At 44.9% G+C, this 27,557-nt stretch overlaps 1 protein-coding gene across 1 annotated transcript in view; it reads left to right on the top strand.

The window, feature by feature from the left end:
* Positions 1-27,557, top strand: part of Atp8a1 (ATPase phospholipid transporting 8A1) — a 187,102-nt gene that overhangs the window by 123,773 nt on the left and 35,772 nt on the right. Inside the window, exons 25-29 of the mRNA XM_051165287.1 lie at positions 4,947-5,119; positions 18,847-19,030; positions 19,123-19,233; positions 26,378-26,452; positions 26,559-26,681. Of these exons, the coding sequence (XP_051021244.1) occupies positions 4,947-5,119; positions 18,847-19,030; positions 19,123-19,233; positions 26,378-26,452; positions 26,559-26,681 (666 nt within the window). The remainder of the gene's footprint in view (positions 1-4,946; positions 5,120-18,846; positions 19,031-19,122; positions 19,234-26,377; positions 26,453-26,558; positions 26,682-27,557) is intronic.

Below are 27,557 nucleotides of genomic sequence, written 5' to 3'. Positions count from 1 at the left end.
TGTCAGAAGAAGGGGAACACAGTACTTAATGACCCTATGGGCAGCGGTAGGGGGAAACTCCAGGTTTGATTAGAGACGTGGAGAGAGGTCATTGGCTGGAAGCTAAGATACCAAGACATCTTATTGGCATGGGGGAGGGTGTGTCCAGGAATCCCCAGGTGCACAATGAACAGGTTTCTTATCAGGAGAGGATTTGGCCTGTAATCTCCCTGAGGCTCTGTGACAGTCCTTAGAGGATCTGGGCTTTCCCCAGATCAGGAAGATCAGGAAGATCAGGAAGGAACCCAGCTGAGGAAGGGAGGCCATCATTTTTGAGCTCAGGGCCTATCAGGTAATGCCGGACTTCTACCTTAACAGCAGGGTCCAAGATGGACTCTGTGGAGTCCAAGAAAACCTGAGTTGCCTGAGCAAAGAGTCAGTAAGTGACCAAGCCTGGCTTCCGCTCTGGCCTTTCTAGGGCCACCTCGTGGTGAGGCTGCCAAAGTCAGGTGAGCCAAGCCAGCAAGGGTTAGAGAGGCACACATCGCTCTCACTGGCAGGGAGCCCTTTCTAGAGATCTCCAGCTTAAGTAGCTGCCTCATCTTATGCAGAAGGAGTTTGCAGCCAGGCATGGCAGTGCACACCTGTAGCCCCAGCACTGGGTTTCATGAGTTTGAGGCCAACCTCAGCTACATGTTGAATTCCAGACTAGCAAGAATCTGAATCAACCAATCAGTCTCTGTCTGTCTGTCTGTCTGTCTGTCTGTCTGTCTGTCTCTCTCTCTCTCTCTCACACACACACACACACACACACACACACACACACACACACACACTTACCTCTCCAGTAGCCGCTAATACAGTAATAAATTTATCCACAGCCACAGGAGATAAGCTTCAATGCAATATGGCTATAAAGTACAGCTCTCAGGCTTGAAGAAAATGCAATGACATTTCATAAATTAAAGATTTTTAAAATACTCCCGGCAGTAAATAAGGATAAAATATAAGCCACAACTAGCGGCACATAGCCAGCAACAGAGCTCCTTATACAGAACACTATGAACTAAAAAAGTGAGTTAGCAAATTGGTGTTGGTGCTACCTCGCACCCTAGGTGGGCTGCTGAGAATTCACTGTGTTGAGTTTTTCACCCTTCCCCCGAAATGTCTCCTGACACCTCTTGATTTGCAGAAGATCTTTGGTAGTCACCAAGGAACACAGAGGCACTAATGCCACAAATGAGAGAGTTCTCAACCAATGTGAAGGTGTCAGAGAGGACGTTAGAAAAGGAAAGTAGGGCGCTGGGGACGCTCCCACAGCCTGGGGAGCACCGGCCGTCCTCAGTGCTGAGGACAGTTTCTTCTTGATTTACAGCTGATCCCCAAAGATATCTGAAGTCTTCTTGGGGACCTTTGTAGGTTTCGTTTCAGGTTTTCACATCAGATGTCACTTGAGCAGTGACTTATGTAAATATAAATACACACACATATATATACACACACACACACACACACACACACAGTGTCTTTTTATCTTTATTTGAAATTCTACTAAAGAGAACAAGAATTCTCTCTCTCTCTCTCTTTCTCCGTCTGTCTCTCTCTCTCTTTGTGTGTGTGTGTGTGTGTGTAAAGGGAAATGGAATGATGCCAGTGGAATGCTGTAGAACTTATCAGGGCTGTCATTCAATAAGCTGACATTGTAGGCTCTGTGCATGTTGTAGCCAACGGTTCAGCCGTGGAACTCCCCGGAAGGAGCTGAAGGCTTTATCGGCATCAGCTCAATTGCACTGGGCACCGTGGGAGCCTGGTAGGTCAGCTTACTTTAGCAGGAAAGAAACTCAAGGAAGAGAGACATGTAAGAGTCACGCTGTGGAGGGAGCTGTGAGAGAAGTTCATCAAGGAAGGCTCGGTACCATTTTTAAGGCAGGGAGGGGCTTACACTCTAGTGGGTCCACAGCTGGAAGCCCTGGAAAGACTGTAGAGCAAGAACCGGCATGATTTGTGTTTTAACTCTGTTTTAGAAAGACAGATGAAAGGGCAGTGAAGGCTCCTGGGAAACAACAGAAAAAATAATAATAATGTGGCCTTGTACTTGCTTCTTGCTTTCACTGTGTGATACTTTTGGCATTTGGTTTCTTTTTGATGGACTGTGCAGAGAATGAGAAGCCAGAACAGAAACTTAATTCTGAGTCTACTTTACTCCGCAGTGTCAATGTATTCTTGAGCAAATAGCTTAAGCGCTCTGTCTTAACCCTGGACAACAATAGACTCCAGACTCAGGGTTAGAGAAGAGTTTTTTAAAAATGTCCCCCTTATATTCACAGTCCTTAAAACTGCCCAGTGTGCAGCACACGCTAGGTATTGTTTACTATTATTATTTAGGTGGTTTATGTGTCCACTTAAACTCTACAAATTTGCTCTTAAAACAATCTGGAGTGATAGACTTTAGAATACCATTGCTAAGTTTCACAGCCAGGCTTCTAAAGACTTACACACCTGCTTTTCTTAAGTCCTCTTGAGTGAAACAAATTCTCACCCCCTGATATAAAGTTTAAACATCACATTGTAAGGCTTTAGTGCTAGGGATGCTGGCAGTCTTGCTCTGCAGTACGACATGGTTTCTAATCCAGATAAAGAGATTCTACAATGACAGGAGATGGTGGGAGCTGCATTTGAAGACAAATACAAAAAACACTTTCAACTTCCTTGTCGCTTCCCTCAAAATGAAGTAACTTCAGAATGACAAGGCCAGGCCCGCAAACTGGAGCATTAATGTTATCAGTTACGTTCCTCATTCAGTCTTGTGACCGATGCCCAATAACAGCAACTTGAGATGAGGAAGGTGGTGGCCCAGCTCACAGCACAGCGGGCAGGGAGCAGCGGATACTGGCACAGGCCCGGATGAGGTAGCTCCACACCCCCCATGGTGATGCTTCTTCCAACAGGCACCACCACTTTTATTTCACCACTTCCCAGCAGAACCACCGTGAACCCATTTATTCAGAGAGCTCGTGATCTGGTTGTCACTGGAAACAGTCACAGCCATGCTCAGATGTCACTTAGTCTAATGGTGTTGGCAAGATAAACCACCACAAAAACAAAACAAAACAAAAACAAAAACAAAACAAAAAAAACGCTGTTTTGAATATAATACACACAAACTTATTTTTTATTAATTTTTCTTTACATCCCAGTCGTACCTTCTCCCTCCTCTCCCCGTTCCCACCCTCTCTGTTTCCCTCTCCCCCCTCCCCCCTCCCCACAGAAGGGGAACCCCACCTTCCTACCCACCCACCCCAGCATATCAAGTCGCATCAGAACTGAGTGCATCCCTTCCCCTGTGGTCCAGTGAGGCAGCCTCGCCAGGGGAAAGCAACAAAAAAGCAGGCAGCAGAGTCCATGTCAGAGCCAGCCCCCTCCTCCCTCACTAGGGTACCCACATGAGGACCTAGCTGCCCATTGGCTGCATCGGCAGCACAGGGGACCCAGGTCCAGTCCATACATGGTCCCTGGCTGGAGCCCCAGTCTCCACAGGGCCCCCTGAGCCGTGGTTTGTTGGCTCTGTCAGTCCTTCTGTGGCACTCTTGTCCCCTCTGAGTCCTCCATCTTTCCCTCCTCCCACCCAGACTCTTCCCTAAGACCTCCCCCATGTTACACACACACACACACACACACGCACGCACGCACACACACACGCCCACTCTTCCCTAAGACCACCTCCGTGTACCACCCCATGTTTGGCTGTGGCCTGTGCATGTGCTTCCATCAGCTCCTGGGTGGAGCCACTCAGAGAGCAGCCATGCTAGGCTCCCATCCGCAAGCAGGGCAGAGCATCCTCAGGACTTGGCTGTCTCTCATGGGCGGGTCTCAGGTTGGACCAGGCACCTGCTGGACATTTTCTCAATGTCTGTTCCTTCCTTGATAGGCAGGGCAACTCCTGGGTCATAGTTTCTGTGGGTGGGCTGAACACAAACTATTCTATAACCATATTATATGTAACTGTATTTTATTACATAAACAATGTAGATTTAGCACTCGGAACGAAAATTCAGTTTGTTTCCTTGTGTAGAGTGAGTGTGTACTTCTTCAGTGTCAGGGCTCTTAGGAACAGGAACTGGTTGGGCCCGTTACATCATAAGAAGAGTCTATACGGCTTGGGAGGAAAACTTGTTATGTGAAATGATAATTTTTTTGTGGGAGATATTTTTTTAACCTTTTTCCCCTTTGGTGAAGTGGGCAAGCATTCCTTGATGTGCACCTGTTCTTGTGCAATCCAAATGATTAAAGCTTTTTATTCTGCTTAAGAGTGGACTATTGGTTGATAGAAAGGCTCCGTGTGCTTGATCCATCAAATCCACCAAGCTGCGTGTCTCCATCTCCCACACGCGTGTCTCCACCCCTCGACTAAAACATAGCATCGTGGAACCAAGAAAGCCAATTCACGAAGTCACAGGAGATTACGAACCCTGCATTTCCTCCTTTAGGTCCCTGGGAATTAAATTGTCATAGCATTGAGTACTCTCAAAAGAACACCCATAAATTATTTAAATTATATTCCCCAACTTTTCCCCTTGGGTTCAGGGCAAACCAACTTTGACTAGTTCATAAATCAGACCAGTGTTGTTATATATATTTTTTTTCTAAAGAAGAGAGTTTTGTGAAAGTGCTTCTGCAGTATTGCGATTGTGGAATCAAGAGTGAACTGGAGAGGCACGCAGGAGTAAGCGCCTGTGGTCCAGGCCCTGCCCTGCTGTGCTCAGGTATATAACTTACAGAGTTTAACTGAGAGCCTTTTCAGTCCCCCTCTAGAGGGGCTTTTGTAAGAACTGAATAAATGAAGGTTTGTGAAAGCAAATTGAAAAATAAAATGCACTCAAAATAACTAACTTTAGTTACTAAACATTTAGAAGATGTCGTAGTAGAGCAAACGGAATGGGTGCTGATGGCCTTGGTTGATATTCCAGGGGACAAGGGAGACGCTCAGCCGGCACTGTACCACCCTTGGAGACGCTCTTCGCAAGGAAAACGATTTTGCTCTTATAATTGATGGGAAGACCCTCAAATATGCCTTAACCTTTGGAGTCCGGCAATATTTCCTGGACTTAGCTTTGTCCTGCAAAGCTGTCATTTGCTGCAGGTAAGTTGTTCCCCTAACATTGTCAGGTTTCAACGAAAGTGACTTTATTTTAATGTTATTTTTTAATGGTTTTAATTATGTATATATATGAGAGTACTTATGTGCATGTGTGTGTGTGTGTGTGTGTGTGTGTGTGTGTGTGTGTGTGTGTGTGTGTGTATTCGGGGGTGGCCCCAGGTGTTGGATGCCCCTAAAGCTGGAATTACTGGCAACTGGATGCTAGGAGCGGAGAGCTTGGATCTCTAGGAAGAACAGAATAACAGCTCTTAACGGCTGAGCACCCTCTCCAGCCTCATCTTAAGCACTTAATTTTTACATGTTACATAGTTGTTTTAATCTATAAGTTACAAATGTTAGGTTGCTTCATTCATCCACTCCAAGTCCCAAGGTTCACAGACTGAGGTGGGTTTGTCAGCAGTTTTGAAAGTGAGTCCTAACAGTGAAGATTAAATGCTGCTCATAATTTGAAAGCACCAGCTTGTTGGCATTTACCTGTACTTTAAGTCAGTCAACGGCAGCCAGATAAGCGGCACAGGCCAATAATTCCAGCTACTCAGGGGGCTGACCCCATAAAGGTACCAAGCTTAAGGTCTGCTTGGGTGATTTAGGGAGGCTCTATACCCAAAAAAAAAAAAAAAAAAAATTAAATAAGTTAACTTTCAAAAAGACTACAAGTGTAGCTCAGTGGCCTTTGTCTGACATCTGCAACACTCTGGGTTCAAACTCCAATACTGGAAGAAAAAAGCTGGGACCAGGGCTGTAGCTCAGTGATAGAGTGAGCTCTGAACTTCACGAAAGTGGGGATACAAGATTATTTATCTGCATTTTCATCTTGGCTCGTTTATGGAAGGAACGTGTTGACTTTATTTAGATCGCTGATCCTACGGCTGGAATTTAGTCTGTAGGGAGATCATGATGCCAAGTGCAAACTGAGTCTTTTTCCAAGTAGCTGAATACATTTCTGGTGGCTGTTTACTGACTCTAACGACTCTTGCCTTCTAATTTACAATATTGCTCATACCCTAGATTAAAATCTCTTTTCCAGTTACCATGGCCTAATCCATGAAAGTGCCTCTGTGTTTATCACTTAGCTCTAGCCTGTCTGGTTTTCCTTGTCTAAATTGTTAAAACTGTCCTCCTCCGATTTAAAGTACTTAATAGGACCGCCCGGGCTCCTCTCTTAAGGTCTCCTTGGCTAAGGATTCTCCCTGTCACCCGCTTACTGAATCTCACCAGCTGGTCCCGGTGGATCCAGCACTCCCTCCACTCACTTTCCCTTCTTGGGAGACAGAACGTGAGTGGGGCCGCTTGACAATTTCTCACAGTCGGTGAGCTAGCCTTTAATATTAACATTCTTCTGTTTGCTCTATGTTGTAAAAGCTCTAGTTACTAACATTAAAAAGAGTTATTCCTTTTAAACCATTTTTGTCTCGCGTATCCACTTAATAGTGTGTTTCTTCAACTGAAATTCACCCTAGATCATGTGTAAGCATCACTTTGACCTACAAAACTGTATTGTCCTCTGAGAACTAAGACTTGCCCATGGTTTTCGGGTACCTAAGTATTTTAGCTATAGAATCTAGTCTTCCCTGTGGTGTATATTAAAAATATGACTGAAATTCTTGAGTGATACTTGATACAGATGCTTAGTGTTCATAACAGCCATGTTCTTTCTTTATCACAATGATGAAAATTATATTCTATTCTTGGTTCTACTTGGGCATCTTCACGCTTTTTTTAAGGTCTGGGGCTACAGTAACTTTCAGTGGTTTCTTGCTAATGTCTTGACAGGAGCCCACTAGTGCTCAGCCCTCACACTCTTCCGTGGGATAGCTTTGTGCTGCATTTAGTCACGTTCACGAGGATCAGCGGGAGATTGCTCAAAAGCCCATGAGTGTTACGACTGTTGGCTCCTACTCAGAAACCAAATGCAGGCCAGAAAACAGTGATGGCTAGATAAAGTGACCAGTTGTCACTAGCTAGCATCTGTGACGACGTGCGTGCCTGCTGTGCACTGGGCGTGGGTATTACACTCCCCAAGACAAGTATGACTCACTACCTGCTCTCCTTGCTGTCCCTGTCCTCTCTACTCTAAGAAGAATCACAGTATGTTTGAAAGACCTGGGCGGGAGGCCTGTGTTCCTGACGCAGGTGTTGCAGCAGGTGCCTCCCACGGCTCTCCAAAGAGCTCTCCCTCAGGGCTCAGCAACAGCAGAGGAACACTGCTGTAGCAGAGGCAAGCGAGAGAGGTATGTTCTGTGCTCTGGAGATCTCCTCCTGGAGGACGACAAGTCACATGGACCTCGGAGCTCATCCAGGCCAGGGACCCTGGGATGAATTCCGCCCCCACCCCACCCCCGCCATGGGCGTGCAGTCAGTGCTGACGGTGAGCTTGTGAAGCTGTGTGTGGCTGCTTCCCCCCTCCTCGGCTGCCCCTGTTCCATGAATGTTTGAGGGTCATGTTGGTCCCTGGGCAGATAGTTCTATTCAGGATCTTGCTGTTGTTTTAATGAAAGTCTTTCTTCCTTTCTTTTTATTCTAATTATGTCCATGCGCTCTTTCCCTAAAGAAAAGCTTCTGTTTTGGCGCTGAGGCTGGTCTAACCTGTAATTACGTCAGTGCCGCAGCCGCATTAATGTCTGTGCACCCTTCTTGGACTGGTGCCTCTCCAGAGTTAAATCGCCAGCACAGACTGTTTTCCTCGTTCCTTGTCCTGACCTCTCAGTGTAATGATCATGTTCCTATCAGAGGTTGGCGCTGGGGAGTGAGTGAGCCTGTGCATGGTCCTTGGAGAATGGCTCCTCGGTTCTCACATAACAATGGTCTCTCAGCCTCAGGAAACTCTAGACTTTATTCTATTGGAAAAATGATGCTCAGATAAATATTGAATATTATATCAAAATACCGCATAGTACTGTTTCCCAAGTTACTTCACGTTCATGCTAACTCTTTGGGACTTTTTTTCCCCTCAAATTGAGACTCCTTTCCAGTCTACTGCTTGTCAGTCCACACACATGAAGGTAATTCAGAACAGGACTGTCCTCTACAGTCCACTGAGGCAACGGATAATGGGACAGTGAGTCTCTCGTTCACTCTGTCCTCAGGATCCAATCAGCTTTCTTGCCTGACATAGGCACCTGGGGTGGAGGGAGTTTTTAGTGTTTGCCTAATTGCTGTGGTTACGAAGATGAGCTTTGGCTGAGCTTTTGCCCCACACCCCCCCCCCCCCCCCCAGAGCCTCCCGCTGAATTGCGGTCAGTACTCACCGCATCTCCCACTCACCAGCGTTTTCTGAGGGGACCATCCAGAGAAAGAGCTAATCCCCCCAGCCCAAAATTATTCGGGGCATTTGAGCCCTGGTTTTGGTTTACAGAGTATAGGCTACATGTTATATACCTCAAGTAGTGTGTGTGTGTGTGTGTGTGTGTGTGTGTGTGTGTGTGTGTGTGTCTAAAGACAAAACACCAGAACATAGTCCTGTTTTTTATCATCAGCCTAGCAAGCTGTGTTCACGTAAACTATGTAGCTTTTGTGTTTGCTGTTGGGCAGTTTACCTCTATAATGCAGGTCACTGGATAAGAAACATGTACCCATGTCTAAGAGTTTCTTGCTGTCGACATATCAAACAAGCAGCCGCTTCTGGTGCTTCTTTCCTTTTTACTTGCCCAAGTCCACTGCTTCTTACTTGGGATAATCACAGATAAGGCTGGTTGGTTGGTTGGTTGGTTCTTTAACTGGCTGGTCTGTGAGACAGGGTCTCAGGTAGTCCAGGCTAGCTTTGAGCTCACTATGTACACAAAGCTAGCCTTGAATTCCTATTCCTCTTTCCTCCTCCTCCTCCTGCTCCCAAGTACTATCGAGCGTTACAGGCATGTGCTGGCATGCCCTCTCTTATGCTTTTGAAGAACAATAGAAAGTTCTGGTTTGGTTGGGCCCCTCCAGAAGAAACATGCATGCTCCAATGCATGATGGGGTGGACCATTATCAGGGTTCTCACCTGCAACTCCCTAAGGAAAACAAGCTTCACTCTAGGACCCATGACTTGTAGAAACATCTGAAGTCGAGAACTGTCCTGAGGTTCTAGATAAATAATTCCTGAGCTGAGCTGCCAACACTTTCGCCTTCCCATCAGTATATTAGCATGATGCTGTTTTGACTGGGGGGTTCAGGAAACGTCTGTTCTAACTCTACCTCCATGGCACCTTAGACACTGAATTGAACCATTCTCTCTGCATAATGATGAGATCAGAGAGTAGCGGTGTAGAACCCTCCAGGGCACTCAGATGCCTGCAGCAGGTAGAGGACAGGCTACAGAGATGTGGAGAGGAAGGAACCACCGGGGCTCTCTCCTAGGTACCTCATTCCAGCCAGGGAGCAGCTGGCCAGAGGCCTGCCTGTCATCCTTGCAGTGTTCAGATGAGCACTTCTGTTGGCTGCTCTGTGCTGGGCAGCGCATCTCTGCTGCTTAGATCCTGGTCTGGGGGCAGACGCAGCTGTTCTTCCTCTGACCCATCCCTCCAGAAAAGCAGGAAGGCCACAGTGAATTATCGCTGTGTTAAATAGTGTGTGGTTTCTGAGGTCCTCGTACGTTCACATAGCCCAGCTTTTCAAAGAATCTTAAGGGGTTTTTTTTTTTCTATAGTTGTCAGTTTAGTTTAAACATATTTTGAAACTTACATTCTGTGACAGTTGGTTGAAAATTGGCTTAGAGCCTCCAGCTTTTAGACTGGCTAGCAATCACCGTCCTGCTGCATAATTTATGTACTCATGTCTCCTGGAAAGCAGAGGTTAAACTGAAGTAAGCATTTTTCTCTACTTGCAACCTCTCTAATCAAAGCTTAACCCCCTTTTAGGCCATTTTCCCCATAGTAGACTTTAAAAAAAAAAATCCATTTGACTTCAGTGAGTGGTGTCAGAGTAACACCCCCAGGCAAAGCCTTTTGCCTTACTCTGCCCAATGGCATCGTCCAAGAAGAGGCGCACAGGGGCCACTTTGTACATTTTCTGCTGTAGCATGGGCATGTTAAATAAAGGGGGTCAAGGCAGATCCACTGCCTGAGACTTCGAGGGACCAGTCTTCAGCTTAAGGACGCCTCTAAACAGATGTTCTACTTAAGAGGTAGCAACAAGGACCAAACAAAGCCAGTAAACACTCAACGGACAGTCCTTCAAAGAAAAATAAGTTATGCACACCACTGGGTGCCAAGCAGATGTTTGGCTTCGGAAGACTTACAAACTGTTAATGAATGTCGACCCTATACTTACTTCCAAGAAAATCTGAATAAATATTGGAAATGCAGAGAGACTGTTTCTTTCACAGAAGTCTGACTAAAGGACATACTAAGAGGGTTTTATAGCTTTATAAAAATGCCCATATTTAGATTTGACATAAATCCTCAGCTCAGCCCTCGTTCGTCACGTTTGCTACTCCACTCTCCTAAGGATGCTGAGGGAACTATGGGTCTCATTATACGCGGTAGCCACCTCTGATGAGCTACACCAGAAAAGCTCTCATGTGTGTGAACGCCTAAGAGCACACAGAAATCTGAGAGCCACCAAGTGCTGCTTGCTGTAACTCAATATGGTGGAGTTTCAGGTGTGACTCTACAAAAGACACACGCATTACACACTACAGTCACGGCCACTTATGCTAGAGTATGTAAAGCCTATGTGAATAGTCTGCGCATTTTTTACAAAGTATACAGGTCTCACCCCAACATGGCCGGTGCCCAAGGAGCCCCTCGTGCTACCTGCAGTTCCTAGTAGCTGCCACCTCGATTTCCATCACCACCCTTCTTAAATTACATCTCCGCTTACTCAATTTATCCGCTCTGTTCTGTATTTTACTGACGCCGGGTGCTGCAGCTATGTATCCCAGACAAGCACATTGCGATCCTCAAGCGCTGTGCTTTTCATCAATTTTAAGCACCTGAACTTTGCAGGTTTCAAAAACCATCGATAAACTGAAACTCTACTGTGGCTTTCAGCCAAATATCTAATAGATTACCTTCCACTTTCTCAGTTCTGACTCGCCAGTGGACCCGATATGTGCGTTGTAGGGCGTGTCTAAGAGCTCCCAACCTGTGGGGCCCTACTGTGTAAAATAAGGGGCAGGGGGAGGCGGAGTTCATTATGAACCAATGATGGATTTTGGTGGTTGTCTTTATTTTAATAAATGGGTTTTGCTTAAGGAAAGTTAAAAAAAAGGCTGAGTTCTGAGCTCCAAGTGGGGAAAACAGGTCGAAAAGCAGGCAAGACTCTCTGCCAGCACCAAGGCACGGAGCAGAGAGAAGGGAAGAAACACCCTACAGGGAGGATGGTTTTGAAAAATAGATGCGTGAAAAGGCCACAGAGAACTAAGAAATAGTATAAGACAGCTTGCAGATTGGGGTACAAGAGAGGAGCTGGCGCCAGCTCTAACATTCCGCTCGAGGAAGGATGTGTTTTAGAAAGCAGTTGTGGGTAGCCATGCTCCGTCCTGGAGACTGAAGCAAGGGAGACATGCTTGCAAGACAAACACTCCAGTGCTGGCCTGCAACGCCGACCTGAAACTATGCTAAACGGTGTTCTTGGTCTAAGCATTATAATAAAATTTCCTACTAGGAGCAGTTTTCTTTTTAGTGCCTTTTGTAAGATGTGTTTGCCAATTTCAGTTTATTGCATTGCTGTGTGCAGCCTCAGCCCTCGGAAATGCACTGTCAGTGCGGAACAGCCCCTATCAAAAACACCATCTGAACCACTGAAGTTAAAGGCATGGTGGTTTATCTGTATAAATGTGTGTACTCCACCAAAGAAACCGTGTCTAAAATGTGCCTCAGAAAGGAAGTCTTTCTTGAAGCTACTTTTCTGTTTTTCTTTTTCCCCTGAGAAGAACTATCTGTATGTTATTTCTGTATCCTTGGCCCCTACATTGTAAAGTCTTTTTGCTTCCTTTGACTCCACAGAATATCAACAGATGTTGGTTTTGGAGGCTAGGAGGGTACTCACTCATCGGTCATTTGAATAGCACAGTTTTCTTACCCAGAGGTGGTTGAATGTTTCACTATGCTCCATATGCTAAATATCCTGAGGATTTGCTACATAAGCTGCTGTTTTCATTCCAGTAGTAAATCCGCCATGAGCTTCCAGCGCTGTTCCAACTCACAGGTAATTTTTGTATGCAAAACATACATTTTGCCACATACTAATGTCTTCTCAGCCTGAATCGTTATCAATGAACTTAACAAATTTTAATTTAAAAGAAACCAGTAAGGTTTTTCCTCCCTTTTCGTAACTTGGTTATTACTCAGCCAAATATGGCTCAGTGGAAATAGACTGATATTCACAGGAGCGATCTTAGGAAGTTAGCAAGAAAAAAGGAAAGAACAGCATGTCCTGGCTGCCTTCTAAACAGCATCCGGGGGAAAGCCTCAGGCTTAACAAGTAAAGCTTCGTTACTACATTTATAAAACACTTCATGGTAATTAATACAGTTACCCTAGTTAGCTTTACTTGTCATCTTGATGCAGCCTAGGATCATCTAAGAAGAGAGTTTCAACTGGAGAATTGCCCAGATCAGGCTGACCTGTGGGCGTTACCTGTGGGGGATTGCCTTGATTACTACTGTGGGCGTCATCACTCCTAGGCAGGCATCCTGGACTGAACAGGAAAGCAAAGTGTGAGTGGTGAGTGAGTCAGAGGCTAAGCCAGCAAGCAGCGTTCCCCCATGGTTTCTGCTTCGAGCGCTTACTTGAGTTGCTGCCCTGACTCCCTTCAATGATAGAAGCAGAGATAAAACATTTCCTCCCCTCTTGGCCAGAATGTTTCATCACAGCAACAGAATAGAGACTACAGCAAACTATCTTTCCGTTTTTCTTAGTGTGTGTGTGTGTGTGTGTGTGTTTTGCTTTGTGTGATTTGTTTTGTATGTTTTGTTTTGTGTTTTACCTTTTATGCATGGCCAAGAGAAATATCATAATTCATCATACTAAATTGTATTTAGGATGATAACCCCTCCCCCCCCCAAAAAAATATTCTCATCTACACATTTAAAATTGTACCCATAATGCAGTATTCTTGCCTTTAACATTATAAAGCTTTTGGCTGCCGATGAAAAGTCCTCACATAATTTTTATGCCTATGTAGACGTGTGTGTGTGTGTATACATATATATAGTCAATGTTCTATTCAGAAAGACAAGTATTCTCATTAAACGAGTGCAAAACAAAGCCCATATATGATAGACCATCTGGGGCTGGGAAGATGGCTCAGTGGTTAAGAGCACCAGATGCTCTTCCAGAGGACCCAAGTTTGATTCCCAGTGCCCACATGGTGGCTTACAACACCGTATAGCATCAATTCCAGAGGACCCGATTACACTAGACACACGTGCAGGCAAAACACTCAAACACATAAAAATAAATATCTTTTTTAAAAAATATATAGACCACCCATACATTTCTTAGCTTTGGATGACAAAACACTCCAGCACTCTCTGATTAGTGTCCTCAGGGTGCTGCACATTACTATGTAACAAATGCGAAAAATAATGGATACCAGGTGCAGAAACTGTAGCCAGAAGCAGATCCACCCGGAAGCAGATCCATCCAGAAGCAGATCCATCCAGAAGCAGATCCACCCGGAAGCAGATCCACCCGGAAGCAGATCCATCCGGAAGCAGATCCACCCGGAAGCAGATCCATCCAGAAGCAGATCCATCCAGAAGCAGATCCACCCGGAAGCAGATCCACCCGGAAGCAGATCCATCCGGAAGCAGATCCACCCGGAAGCAGATCCATCCAGAAGCAGATCCACCCGGAAGCAGATCCACCCGGAAGCAGATCCACCCGGAAGCAGATCCATCCGGAAGCAGATCCATCCGGAAGCAGATCCATCCGGAAGCAGATCCACCCGGAAGCAGATCCACCCGGAAGCAGATCCACCCGGAAGCAGATCCACCCGGAAGCAGATCCACCCGGAAGCAGATCCATCCGGAAGCAGATCCATCCGGAAGCAGATCCATCCGGAAGCAGATCCATCCGGAAGCAGATCCATCCGGAAGCAGATCCACCCGGAAGCAGATCCATCCAGAAGCAGATCCATCCGGAAGCAGATCCATCCGGAAGCAGATCCACCCGGAAGCAGATCCACCCGGAAGCAGATCCATCCAGAAGCAGATCCATCCGGAAGCAGATCCATCCGGAAGCAGATCCATCCAGAAGCAGATCCATCCAGAAGCAGATCCATCCGGAAGCAGATCCATCCGAGAAGCAGATCCACCCGGAAGCAGATCCATCCGGAAGCAGATCCATCCAGAAGCAGATCCACCCGGAAGCAGATCCACCCGGAAGCAGATCCATCCGGAAGCACACTTTGCTCCCCCTAGGCCACACCACAAGGGACCACCCTCTGTTTGTGGTGCATGGGAGGAAAAGCAGACCTCCGCAGCACATGCTACATTAGTGACCTTTTCCAACAGAGCCTCTTACTGCTCCCAGAAAGGAAAAGTCAGTGTTTCAGTCTTGCTGAAAACCCACAAGTGGGATAAACTGCATAGACATACAGACATGCACAGGTCTGGGAGAAGAAAACAGCGCTATTACGATGATTCCGGATTGTATAGTTGGTCACTGCTAGAACTTAGAAATCTGAAGGCTTATATATTCCCAGCCGTAGACGTGCAGTTTTGTAATAAGCACTAGGAAAAATTAGCTGGCTGAAGAGCGTGGCTGCTCTATGCCAATGGTTCTCAACCTGTGGGTCACGACCCCTTTTGAGAGCTAAACCCCTTCCAGAGGTTGCAATCATATATTCTGCAGATCAGGTCTTTACGTTACAGTTGATAATGGTATCCAGATCACAGGTATAAAGTAGCAGTGAAAATGTTTTTATGAAAAAGAAATTTAAAAAAAAGAAAAAGAAAATGTTTTTATGGTTGGGAGTCTCCACATCATGAAGAACTATGTTAAAGGGTCGCAGCATTAGGAAGGCCGAGAACCACTGCTGTGGGCTATTATAGGAATTGTGCATCTCCAAAAGCCTGTGCTGAAATCAATAAAGCAAACCCTGGTGGGAGGTTTGAATTGCTGGAAGCCCATCAAGAGAGCCATGCTCTGGCAAACTTGAGTGTAGAAAGAAACCCACCTCCTCCCAAATGAGCTCTCCCGTCCTTGTCAAAGAGGCCGCCTTCTAGTATCTGAAATTACTGGAGGCAAAACTGTCCAGAGGCCGTGTGTTTCCTGGTGCTTTGGTGAAATATTCTAATCAGAGTAACTTAAGGGAGAACAGGTAAACTTGGCTCATAGTTCCAGGTTACCGTGAATCCTGTCCCTGGGTCCTGAGAATTGCAATTTCTCAACATCTTAAAAGCAACACCCACTTGAGTGTCCCTCGTCCAAACTGCTTGGGTTCAGCGTGACTCAGAACGTGGGGTTCTAAGGTTTGGAATATGTGCTTCTAGATACAAGCCCCAGGTCTAAGCATGAGTTTCATTCATAGTTCATAACAAATTATTTTGTGTTTCATATATAAGGTTCTCCAATAACCTGAGACACACAGCCAGAAGATAATTTTCTGTATTTTGATATGTTTTCACCATGATTTTCTCACATGGGATCAGGTGTGGAAAATCCAGGGTTTCAACGAGCAGGTTTCCTGGCAAAACACGGCTGTAGACCCTAGCTCGCAAGCCTGCACGTTCATATTCTGAGTGAAGTATGTGAGTCCATGTTTTACACTTTGTAAATCTAACATCATTGTTTAGCTGCTTAGCTGCTCTAGCAAAGTCTGCAGCAATGGTGGCTTAAATCTTCTTCCCCGCCTGGACTCTCTGTGCTGGTCAAACCTATCATGCACCTCGGAGGCTCTGACTGCAGTGCTACTTCGCTTTTGTTTTCCTTTTCCTTTTTCTTTCCTTTTTTTTTTTTTTTTTTTTTTTTTTTTTAGATTTTTCTTTCTTTCTGGCTTAAAGACTCGTTTTTCTTGCTTAGGGTATTCCTACTCTTTTCTCAACACCTGAATTAGTCGTCTCCATCAAGGGCAGGTGAAGATCCTAATTTTAATTTGGATGTTCTATGACTTTATATTCCTGATTGCTATGACAAAACACCTGACACGGACAGTTTAAGCAAAGAAGAGGATTTGGTTCAACTTTGAGGAGATGTGACACAGTGGCGAGGGAGGCATGGTGAGAGGGCATGGGTGGGCTGGTGGCATCTCTGCCTATGCCTGCATTCAGGGAGCAGTGAACACTGGGTGCTGGTGCCCATCGGTGACCTTTCAACTTCCCTCTCTTCAGTCAGCCTGGGGCCTCGGCCCATCTACGTTTGGGGTAGCTCTTTCCTCCTCATTTAAGCCTTTCTGGAACACCCTAAGGGGCACTCCCAGGGGTGTGTCTCCTAGGTGATTCTAAGGTGCATCAAGTCGACAATGAAGACCACCTGTCATGCAGTGTTAAAAATTAGAGTGTGAGAGGCCGAGAAAGCAGCCGCTGGTCATAACCACGGGAAGATGGGGGAGAGATTTGGTGGAGTTCCTTCCCTACGGTCCTTCAACTCACCGATTTTAGCTCACGGTGTGGCTTCAGTTCATAAGAAGGCTCCACAGCACCCTAGCCCCACAGTGTGATTTTATAATGTGTGCAGCCTGGGGGCCATTAAAGAGAGCTTGATAAACATTTTCAATCCTTCCCCTCATTCATGCCGGTTCCCGTTGGCTCTCTATAGCGTTTCTGGTGAGCATCCTTCCCTGACATTTTCCAAGTGTCAACCATAGTCCGTGTTTAAAACCTTGGCCTAGGGCCAGTGGGCTTTACCAAGAAAAAAATTTTAAAAAATGTGAAAATGGAACGAAAATTGCTTTGAAGAGCAATGCAGGCAGACGGTGAAACGAACCATTAGCAGCCTGATATTCATTCTTTTGCTGAGTTCAGAGCTGTGTCATTTTGTACCATTGCCAAACCCCAAAAGGAAATCCAAAGGAAAAAAATTAAAAATCATTCTTTGATATAGCAGCTGTTTACTCATTCCTCTTCTGGACCAGCCGCTAAGAGCACAGAGGAACACTCTGTCAGTGCCTCAGGCTCGAGCCGAGAGTCTCCGACTTGAAGAAACAGGCAGGGCTGCCATAGCTCTCACTCTCTCCCTCTAGTCAATAGAGCTACCTGGGGGCACATATCTGTGCAGAACGCCCACTGACTGCTGGACTGCTGGGGAGTTCTCCTACCAACATAATCAAGAGTATGTTTAGAGACGTATCGTTCCTTACGTGGCTTTTTTTTTTTTTTAGAATAGCAAACACTTTTGTGAGATGTTTCAGCAGGTACTTCTGATATGTCTGTGATGCTTACCTTAACAAAGAATTTCTCTCTGAGCGAGGCATATTGTACATGTTATAATCCAGCACTGGGAAAATGCAAGTCAAAGGATCAAGAGTTCTATGCCAGAGCCTCATCACATGGCTAATTCAAGGCCAGCTTGGGCTGACACTGCCTCAACTGTCTCAGGATGATGATGAGGAGGTGGTGGTGATGGTGGTGGTATAGCTCTGAGGCATTTCTGTATGCTAGCATTTTATACATCGGTTGCTTCCTATCTGTGTGTATGTCAGGACTTTGCTATGTAGCCCATGCTGGCCTAGAACTTATGACCCTGCTTCCTGCATCAGCCACTAAGTGCTAAGATTACGAGTGTGCACCACCACACCCGGCTCTAATTACTATCTTAATGGTTGTCTGGACTGGTTCACTGTTTAGTCTTGCTGTCTTTCCATTTCCAGTGCAGTATGGACAATAGATTAAGTTAATTGTGTCACTGAAGCGCTCAGTCCTAGAACATTTCTATCATTATCTTGGCACTGAGTTCTAAAATGACTTTTTAAGATGCATGGAAAAATGCTTCAAATTTAATATCAAATATGATGTTACTGTAAATGCCGATGCCTTCTGTTCCTGGTCCACGTTTGCAGAAAAAGCTGTTTGATTTCTGCATGCGTGTTCATCTGTGCCTCTGGAAAAAAGTGAAACACGTGGATTATATTCTAGCATCTGATATTTACCTTTTTTTTTTTTTTTTTTTTTTGAGATTCACATGATGTTTAAGAATGGGGTGAAAGGCCAGCCAGCTCTCCACTATGAATTCACATCACATATGATCAGCTCTGTAGAGTCCAAAACATTTTCTTTCAGGGTACTGAATAGTTAGTGTTTGAACTGTTTGCTATCCTTTGGTTGTTTGCATCCATCTGTTTAAATGCATTTTGCTTTTTAGTCATGTGTATATGGGGGAGTGTGTGCATGTTAGGAACAGGAACACACAGAGGCCAGAAGCAAGTGTCAGATCTCCTGGAGCTGGAATTACAGGCAATTCTAAGACACCTGACATAGGTGTTGGGAACTGAATGCTGGTCCTCTGCAAGAACAATGCATGATCTGACCACTGAGCTATCTCACAGCCCCCCTCAACGGCTTTTTATGCCTTCTCTTTGAGATGAATTTCTGTTGTCACCTGCTGGTACTTAAGAAAACATTATGTCCCCCGGAGATGTCACCCTACAGATTTGCTTCTAGGACTTTTGTTATCTTTTTGTTTTGAATTTCCCTTGAAGTGACAGACGAATTAGCCGAGAACCATCCACCTTGTTGTTTTGCTACATTTATTGATCAAAAAATGATGGCATTTCAATTTCTTTTTTTTCCCCCCAGGAAGCAAGGATGATCATTTGTTTGTTTGTTTGTTTGTTTGTTTGTTAAGGGTTTCTCCTCTTCAGAAGTCTGAGGTCGTTGAGATGGTTAAGAAACAAGTCAAAGCCATCACGCTTGCCATCGGAGACGGGGCAAACGACGTCAGCATGATACAGACAGCCCATGTGGGTGTTGGGATCAGTGGCAACGAAGGCTTACAGGCGGCCAACTCTTCTGATTACTCCATCGCGCAGGTGAAGCCTCAGGGCTGTAAGACAGAGCCCCACGCCCTCCCTCAGCCGGCAGTGAAAGGGAAAACACTAACGCCTTTCTCCTCCCCTCCTAGTTCAAGTATCTGAAGAATCTGCTGATGGTCCATGGCGCCTGGAACTACAACAGAGTCTCCAAGTGCATCCTCTACTGTTTCTACAAGAACATTGTGCTCTACATCATCGAGGTAGCAGCGTGCTAAGCCTAGTCCCGCCCCCGACAGGCACAGCTCTAGCTCTCTCTGTGGAGACCTTTCTCATTGTTTTCCTCACTACTTCATCCTCTCACTGTTTGTTTGTTTGTTTTTCGAGACAAGGTCTCTCTGTGTAGCCTTGGCTGTCCTGGACTCACTTTGTAGACCAGGCTGGCCTCGAACTCACAGCGATCCACCTGCCTCTGCCTCCCCAGCGCTGGGATTACAGGCGTGCGCCACCACGCCCGGCTTTTCATACTTTTAAGGGAAAAAAAAAACAGTTTTAAGATTCATTTCACTTTTACTTCATGTGAGTGAATGTTTTGCTTGCGTGTATGTCTTCTCCATTGTGCCGTGTGCTTGCCGTGCCCACAAAGGTCAGGGTGGGTCTCCTGGAAGTGGAGTTGGAGATGGCTGCTCATCCTCATGTGGGCGTAGGGAGTAAAAACCCTTGTCCTCTGAAAGAACAGTCGGTGTTCTCCGCTACTGAGCCATCTCTTCACTTTTTTGTCAATTTCCAAATGTGTCCAAGCAAAGGAGAGGTCAGCCATGAGACTAGTCAGTGTCTACACACTACCTAAAAATGTTAGACCGCTTTGGTAGAAAGTGAAGTCGAACTGCTAATGAGTTGTGTCTTCAGTTTTCAAAACATGCTATAAAGTGTTTTACATCAACATCGTAAAGCTTGAACATGTACAGAACATGAGTAGTGCTCATGTGGACAGCTGTGTTTAAAAAATAACGATCTGGTGATGCAGAATTATTTTTTAAAAATCAGAGAAAAGTCAGGGATGGCCGCAGTGAAGCTGAGGAGGGTCTGGAAGTCACAGGAGTGCAGTCAGGAAGTACTCTGACAGGGCTGCAGAGCCTCCCTGCCTGGCCTTCTTGCTGTCTCAGACCTTCGGTCTTCAACACAGCCCTCCCTTTGCTCTCCATACCTTTTGGTGTCTGGACTTGGCAAACAGTGAGATTTTTGGATAAGATGTTCCTCTAAAATACTCTATTCCTAACGTCTCTCCACGTATCAAATATGACGTCATCTTTCAAACGGAACCCTGGGCCGGGGAGCTCCCTGGGTAAAGCTGTAGGCTTTGAGTTTGCATCCCAGAGCCTATGTGAACAGACAGGCTTTGTGCGGCTTCCGTCTGCAATCCCCGCACTGGAGAGGCCCAGCCTGCCTAGCCCACTCGGTGAGCTCCAGGTCGGTGTTTCCAATAAACGTGCGTGGCCCCTGAGGAAGGCTGACCTCTGGCCTCCGTACATGTGCACACCCACAAGCACCTGCCCTTACGTACACAGTGAGAATTGAAACTGGGTTTTTGCCCTGCAAATATTTAGGGATCTGAGTGGCCATCAGACACTACCCTCAGACCTGCAAACTACAAAGTCAGTCAGGCACAGCCCGTAACTACAGGAGCTGGCTAGCGGGATACAATGGAAGCCTGTCTGTAATTTTAAATTTTCTGGGTACTACGTCAACAAAATGCCACGTCAAAAGCCAAGATGATTTCAACATCATATTTTAACTTAATATATTAAAAATATTACCATTCTCACTATGTATAAAAAAAATTTTTTTTTAATTTGTGTGTGTACATTTTACATTCTTTCATCCATGTCCAGTGTTTGAAACCCAGTATGTATTTTGCCTTCAACACATTTCAATTTGGAATAAGCACAGATCAAGTGCTCTAGTGCACGCGTGGCCTGCGGAGCAGAGCTAGCAGCACAGCGTTGGTGGATAAGTGAATGACAAAGGGTTAGTTGCCTGTTTGTCTTTTTTTTTGACATTTATTATTTTGTGGGTATGTAAGTAGACATGGACAGCCTTAGAAGGAAGGTCAGAGTACAACCTGCAGGAGTCTGTTCTCCCCAGGTCTACCACGTGGGTCCCTGGGATAGAACTCGGGTCTTCAGGCTTGGCAGCAATCCCCTTTACCTCCTGAGCCATCTCAAAGGTTCTTTTTTTTTTTTTTTTTTTTTTGTCAAGTGCTTGCATAGATCCAGGGACTTGGACCTTACTAGAGGCGACAGGGTAACTCTGCTGGAGAAACCGCAGTACCCAGAAGTTCAGGGTGCTTATTATAAGGAGTCGAGCATAGAAGCAGGGTCATTGCATACAGCTAAGAGGCGGGGATATCAAAAGCAGATAAACAGGGGGCCACGCGTAATGGTATACAGTGCAAAGGAGCAGCTTTAGCTACTCTTTGTAAGGGCACAATCTTCAGGCAATAAATATCTGGGGAGAGACAGCTATACTGGACATTCGGCCTACATTGTCAGCACTCAGACAAGGTGCGCTAAGTAAGGCGTCCAGTTTCCCTCTGAGCCTAGCGGGTGGAGCGTGGGGAGGCTTGGCCGTTTTCTCCCTGAGCCCTAAGATGTGCAGTCCTTGATGTGACCACGCCCATAAGGCCAGCACGCTTTCCCTGGGTCCTTCACTCCTTCAGGCCTTCCCCTGCTCCTCGTGCTCCCTTATATTTTTAAATGTCATCAGAAGCTGTATCTTAATAATGAACCTCTAGACATTGTGAGTCTCACATCCCTCTAAACAGCTCTGCGGAATGTGGATAATTTGTTAAGAAAACGATCTTCTGCTCTTCCTAGAGCCTGGCCACGCCCTGGCAGCTCTGCTGAGGGCTCCCTGACAGAGGGCTGTCTGTGCCACTTTCCACTCTGTCCTGCGCACGTCTCTGTGCATCTGTCAGAAGGACACGGCCTACCCACTTCTCTATGGGAATAAGATCCACATCTTACACCAGAGCTATTTTACTCCACGTCTGCTGTGGATTTAGCTGGAAACTTCTAGATATTTGGCTCAGTTGCCACTGCCAGGGTTCTAATTATGAGTTAGATTAGGATAGTAAAGGTTAAGTTTGAGGTATATATCATCTATTAGTCACTTAACATCTGTGGTTAGGTCACCCTGCTGTTAGCTAAGGTGGCCAAAAACTTGAAAACATAGCATCATTGATTACAGATTTGGTCTGGAAAAGATGTGTTTTGAGACATAATTTGAAAGTAATTTATAAGTTTTGTTTTGTTTTTTAAGCTTTGAAGTCAGGCATTTGGTACACACCTGGAATCCTAGTACTTGGGCGAATAAAGCGTGAGGATTGCCTGGGTACCTAGAGAGACTATCTCAAAAACCAAACAATAACAAAAACATTGCTTGTTTTCTGTATAAATTTGTGGCTCTTCCCTATAAGAAATGCCTTTCCCGTTCTCTCTATAAATCTAACTTTCCTAATTATATGTTGTCACTTAAATTACTGAGAGTGTCATATACTTTTTGTTTGTTTGCTTGTTTTTTGAGACAGGGTTTCTCTGTGTAGCCTTGGCTGTCCTAGACTCACTTTGAGGACCAGGCTGGCCTCAAACTCACAGAGATCTACCTGCCTCTGCCTCTACCTCCCTGAATGTTGGGATTACAGGTGTGCACTGCAACACTGGGCTCATACACTTCATTTACATAGATTTTTTAAAAGACTTTTATACCAAAATGTATATAAAATATAATTTTAATGAAATAAGTTCATATTTTAAGTATAGACTAGTTGGCAATCAGTTGTTTTTTACATCTAGATTGACAACAACAGTGACTTGTGAAAACTTATGTACTAATGAAGAAAATGAAATTATGCTTACGTCGTGTGGAAGTCCAAGCACTCTGTTTCTAACCCAGAGTTGTATGATCTGTATTTACTAGCCCTGAATTTGCCTTGGCTTTGAACTGAAAGCCTCTTCATGAGCTGTTTAACACTGATCACATTCTTAATGGGTTAAAAGGGAAGTGAGATAGAGACTTTACTGGAAACCTCATATTTATTTTTCTGTTAGCACTTTTTGGAAGTGTATTTTGAATATAATTCCACTGTCTTGGAAATGGATTGAACTTTTAAATCAATCCCGCCCCCATCCCCAACCTCTGCCAGCTAAAACAAGCTCTGCAGATGTTAATGGCTCATGTCAATACTGAGAGTGAATAGGCAGAAAACACATCGCCGAATGTCTCCAGCAAGTACAACTGCCAGTCTCTAGTCCAATCTCTCCTTTCTGTTTTTGTGCTGATCAGGCGTGAGAGCAGAGAGCGCATTGACCCTTTGCAAGGCTCTGCTTACTATGCAGAAGTGCTCCATCAGGAACACGTCTGTGGGCCTTTGGCTGGCACGCCTCTGCGGGGGGGTGGGGGGGACAGGGTAGGGGGAGTGAGGGGGGGGGGGGGGGGGGGGCTTGAGAAAGAATTCCTGAAGAACAGTCTTAAACCCAAAGGGTGCAATGGATTATCAGAGAAATGCTTTCCTGTCACTACACTGCCGACATTATCACTAGCCAACCAGCCCCTCCACTGCTGTAATTGCAACCCCACACAGAGGTTCAGCAGGTGGCAACAGAAAACTTGCCTGAGGTAGCTCCCCGGCCTTGTCTGGAGCTTTCACTTAAATTGTTGGCTCCTTCTAGATCCTCTAATTCCTTTCTAACAAAGGAGAGATTTTTTTTTTCATTAAGATGATGTTTTCTTAGACCCCAAAACAATGTGGCAGTTCTCCTTTCCAGAAAGTCATTAAAGTCAATAAGGTGCTAGTAAACTATGCTGGAAAGTAAATTCCCTAAGAATTTAAATAATCTGGGCCCCGCCCCTGAAGGCCTGATGCTGGCTTCCTACACCCATGGCTTGTTGGATGAAGGGGAGGACTGTACGCACTTATGGTAATTTGGGTTCTGTCTAATTTAGGATTGTTCCTAAGATATGGCTTGACCTGCAAATCCCAGACTAACATGAACTTGGTAGATAGACTACTTTCCTTTCAATCACTTTCTCTTTTCTCCTTAAAAAAATATTAGAGAACAAATTTGAACACCAAAATATGTATGTAACAACGCTCTGTATCGAAAGACTCTGCCCTTATCTAGGCATTCCAGCCCGTCCTTAAAAAACAAAACAAAATAAAAGAAACAAGAAGATGAACCTTTTGAAATACAAAGGATAAATTACTAAGCATGTGTCACATACCTTTCACTCAGAAAGTAAGGTGGTTAAAAAAAAATGTGTTAACTCCCATTTAAATGTTTTCGGGTATAACACAGTTTGTTTATATATCCTAAAATAAGCTTTGAACACATTTGCTGGCTTGTGAAGAGTTATCTTGTGCTTGAAACTTTACATTTGTGTTCACTGACTCGAGGGGGGCGGGGCTCCCGAAGTCTAATCTTATGGTACTTAAAATTAGCAATAGAATGTTAACATGCAAATAAGCTAAAGGGCCGCTCACCTCTATGACTATTAGCCACACACAATTTATTAACACAAGCGTACACAGTATCGATGCTTTGACAGTGCGTTTAGAGTTAATTATCCCCTGTGGTGCAGATGGTATCCCTTAGACCGATTTGGAGACATTCACTGTGACACATGCTCAACTGTCCCCTCCTCTACAACAAGGAAGCAGGCCAGTACAGAAGCTATTCCAGGGAGGCCGGCCTGGGCTCAGGCTGGTGAATGGCAAATTTGTAGCAGTTCATGCTTCCATAATAGGTTAAACGAAACATGTAGTGTAGCAACGTTCCTCTCTGGAGCCCACAAGTCAAGAAGTTTCCTCCCACCCCACCCCCTACACATCCCCACTCCCCGCTGGCTGCTGTTACTGTGTACTGTGCATGTGTAATCTTGTTGCTGGGCCAGGCTTTTTACTACTTTTCCAATTTTGCTTGATTTTTAATTATATTTAGGCTGGCTTTTTTTTTTTTTAATGCATTCTCTTTTTTTTTTTTTCAAGATATTGCCAGTAATCATTTTAATTGTATATGTGTTTCAAATAGGTTGAATAAAGCTCTATATTACCTCTAAATTTGGTTTCCTAAGTTAAGATTTCTCTTTCAAAGAGAATTACAAACATATGAAAATATTATATTCTAGCAAATAGAGATTTTACTTTGTATAAGCAGTAAAATGTAAGTTCAGGCCGGGTGGTGGTGGTGCACGCCTTTAATCCCAGCACTCTGGAGGCAGAGGCAGGCAAATCGCTGTGAGTTCGAGGCCAGCCTGGTCTACAAAGTGAGTCCAGGACAGCCAAGGCCACACAGAGAAACCGTGTCTCGAAAAACAAACAAACAAAAAAAAGTAAGTTCAGCTCATAAGCCTCTGTAACTGTACCTCCAGCAGATCCCATGCATCTGGTCTCCTTGGGCACCTGCCCACGTGCAGACTCACACCCCTACACATAACTAAAATTAAATCTGTAAATTTTAAGTTTAAACTATTTAAATATATAAATTCAAATGTAGCATTCTGGTAGCAGTAGTTATCAAGAACTGTGGGGGGAGGGGGAGAAAGCATTTAGTACATTAATTTTACTTTATTTATTTATCCTAAGGAAATAGGAAACTATGTGAAGCTTCAGGTATGAACATTTCTGATAGCAAGAGCTCTGAGGCCAGCTAGATGTTCACACTACAGGAGTTCTGGACCTATCAGCTAGATGTTCACACTACAGGACTTCTGGACCTATCAGCTAGATGTTCACACTACAGGAGTTCTGGGCCTATCAGCTAGATGGCCACACTACAGGAGTTATGGATCTATTAACAGTGCCTTAAAGATGCATGAGAGCTCAAATATTCATCTTTTTAATGTTAAGGGGAAGAAGTAGGCTGTGACATTATGTACGGTTGGTCTCAAGAAAAGTAAACCTGTGACATTATTCATATAAACTAACAAATGACACATAAGAAAATGATGGATGGAAATCACTTCCTAAATAAATAACTGTAATATCTATAATTTTAAAAGTTCCTTTACCTAAATCCTCGTAGGGATTTTAAAAGGGGAATTAAAGCGATCAGCATTTAATAATATGTAAATATAGCCATGTGTCGAAACAAGATATCTATTTTATTTTTCTAAATCTGTGATTTATTGCCCATGTAGATGTTTAGATTTGGCAAGTAGAGCAAATTCTGGCAGTTATATAATGAAAGCGCCCCCTTTAAATCAGAAGTAAAGACAAGAAGTGCCATTGTCTGGAGACCCACAGATGATCCTCCCGTGCTTCTCTGCAGGGTTCCAAGTGCAAAGGCAGCTACTAAGCCATGTGTTGACAGTCTGCGTCCTAATCCTGGGGTCTTGCTTTCTTCCCAGATCTGGTTTGCCTTTGTCAATGGCTTTTCTGGACAGATCCTCTTTGAAAGATGGTGCATAGGGCTCTATAACGTGGTGAGTTGAGCGCATTTGACAATTCCTATTTTGTCTAATGTTAAAAGTAAATGTGACACCCATGCATCCGGCTGTGTGATGTCACGAGAAGTTATTTCCTCTTTAGATGTTTACAGCGATGCCTCCGTTAACGCTTGGAATATTCGAGAGGTCGTGCCGAAAGGAGAACATGTTAAAGTACCCCGAGCTGTACAAAACGTCTCAGAACGCTCTGGACTTCAACACCAAGGTAGGAGCTGAAGTCCGCTGTGTCTTCAGAGGAGTTTTCTCTGTAGCTGCAAGCTGGGGGCGTCTGACATCCCTCAGCCAAGATCCCCGGGGTACAGAATTGTTTGGGGATGTGGGGGCGGGGGGGATAGTTGGTTGGCTGGTTGCTTGGTTGGTTGGTTGGTTTTGTGGGAGTTTTTTATTTTTTATTTTGAGTGTTACAAAATTAAAATGAAAACACTTTTCATTGAGGCTCTTGGACAGCAGTGAACAGGCATGGCTGTCTGTGTAGTGTAGTTTCTGGCAGTGGAGGAAAACGCCCACTTCTCAGGGGCTAGTCACCTGGGTCTAGCAGGGGCTCGCTGGACCTGTGCTCCAGGTGGGAGAAGAGTCTTCCCTAATCTCCTGTTTGGGGAAATAATGTTCTCTTTAGAATTTTAGAGTGATTGAGTTGGGCATTAAAACTATATTCTCCAGGAAGTAACCTTGTATTTACTCAGTAGCTCTGAGGCTTAAAATTAAGAACGCAAAGTGAAGTTTCTATCCAGCGGTTTACCTAAAGCCATAGCCTGCCTGGGTTGTTGTTTTGTTATTTTGTTTTTATCTGGGAAGTTGTTATTTCCTTTTCTTTTCTTCATTACCATAAAAAGTATCCTTAGCATAAAAAGTGGCATTCTCCTATGTGGTTGTTTTGGTTTACCGCTTAGTCCCTTTTCCTCCCCTCCCCCCTCCACTTGTGTCTTCCCACCCCAGGCCCCCCTGTGCCTTCATCCCTCATACCTTCTATTACCCTCAGAAGCCTCTTCTCGGCTCCTGAGCCTCCCTTCTAGTTGGTTTACCTCAGTCTAACCACCCATTCTTACCTAAACATAAATGGATTAAGATGAGCTGCTAAGAG

The sequence above is a fragment of the Acomys russatus genome, chromosome 22 (assembly GCF_903995435.1).
Source record: "Acomys russatus chromosome 22, mAcoRus1.1, whole genome shotgun sequence".
Lineage (NCBI taxonomy): Eukaryota > Metazoa > Chordata > Mammalia > Rodentia > Muridae > Acomys > Acomys russatus.
Note: the sequence above shows the minus strand (reverse complement) of the source record. Positions and strands in the feature narration are given on the sequence as shown.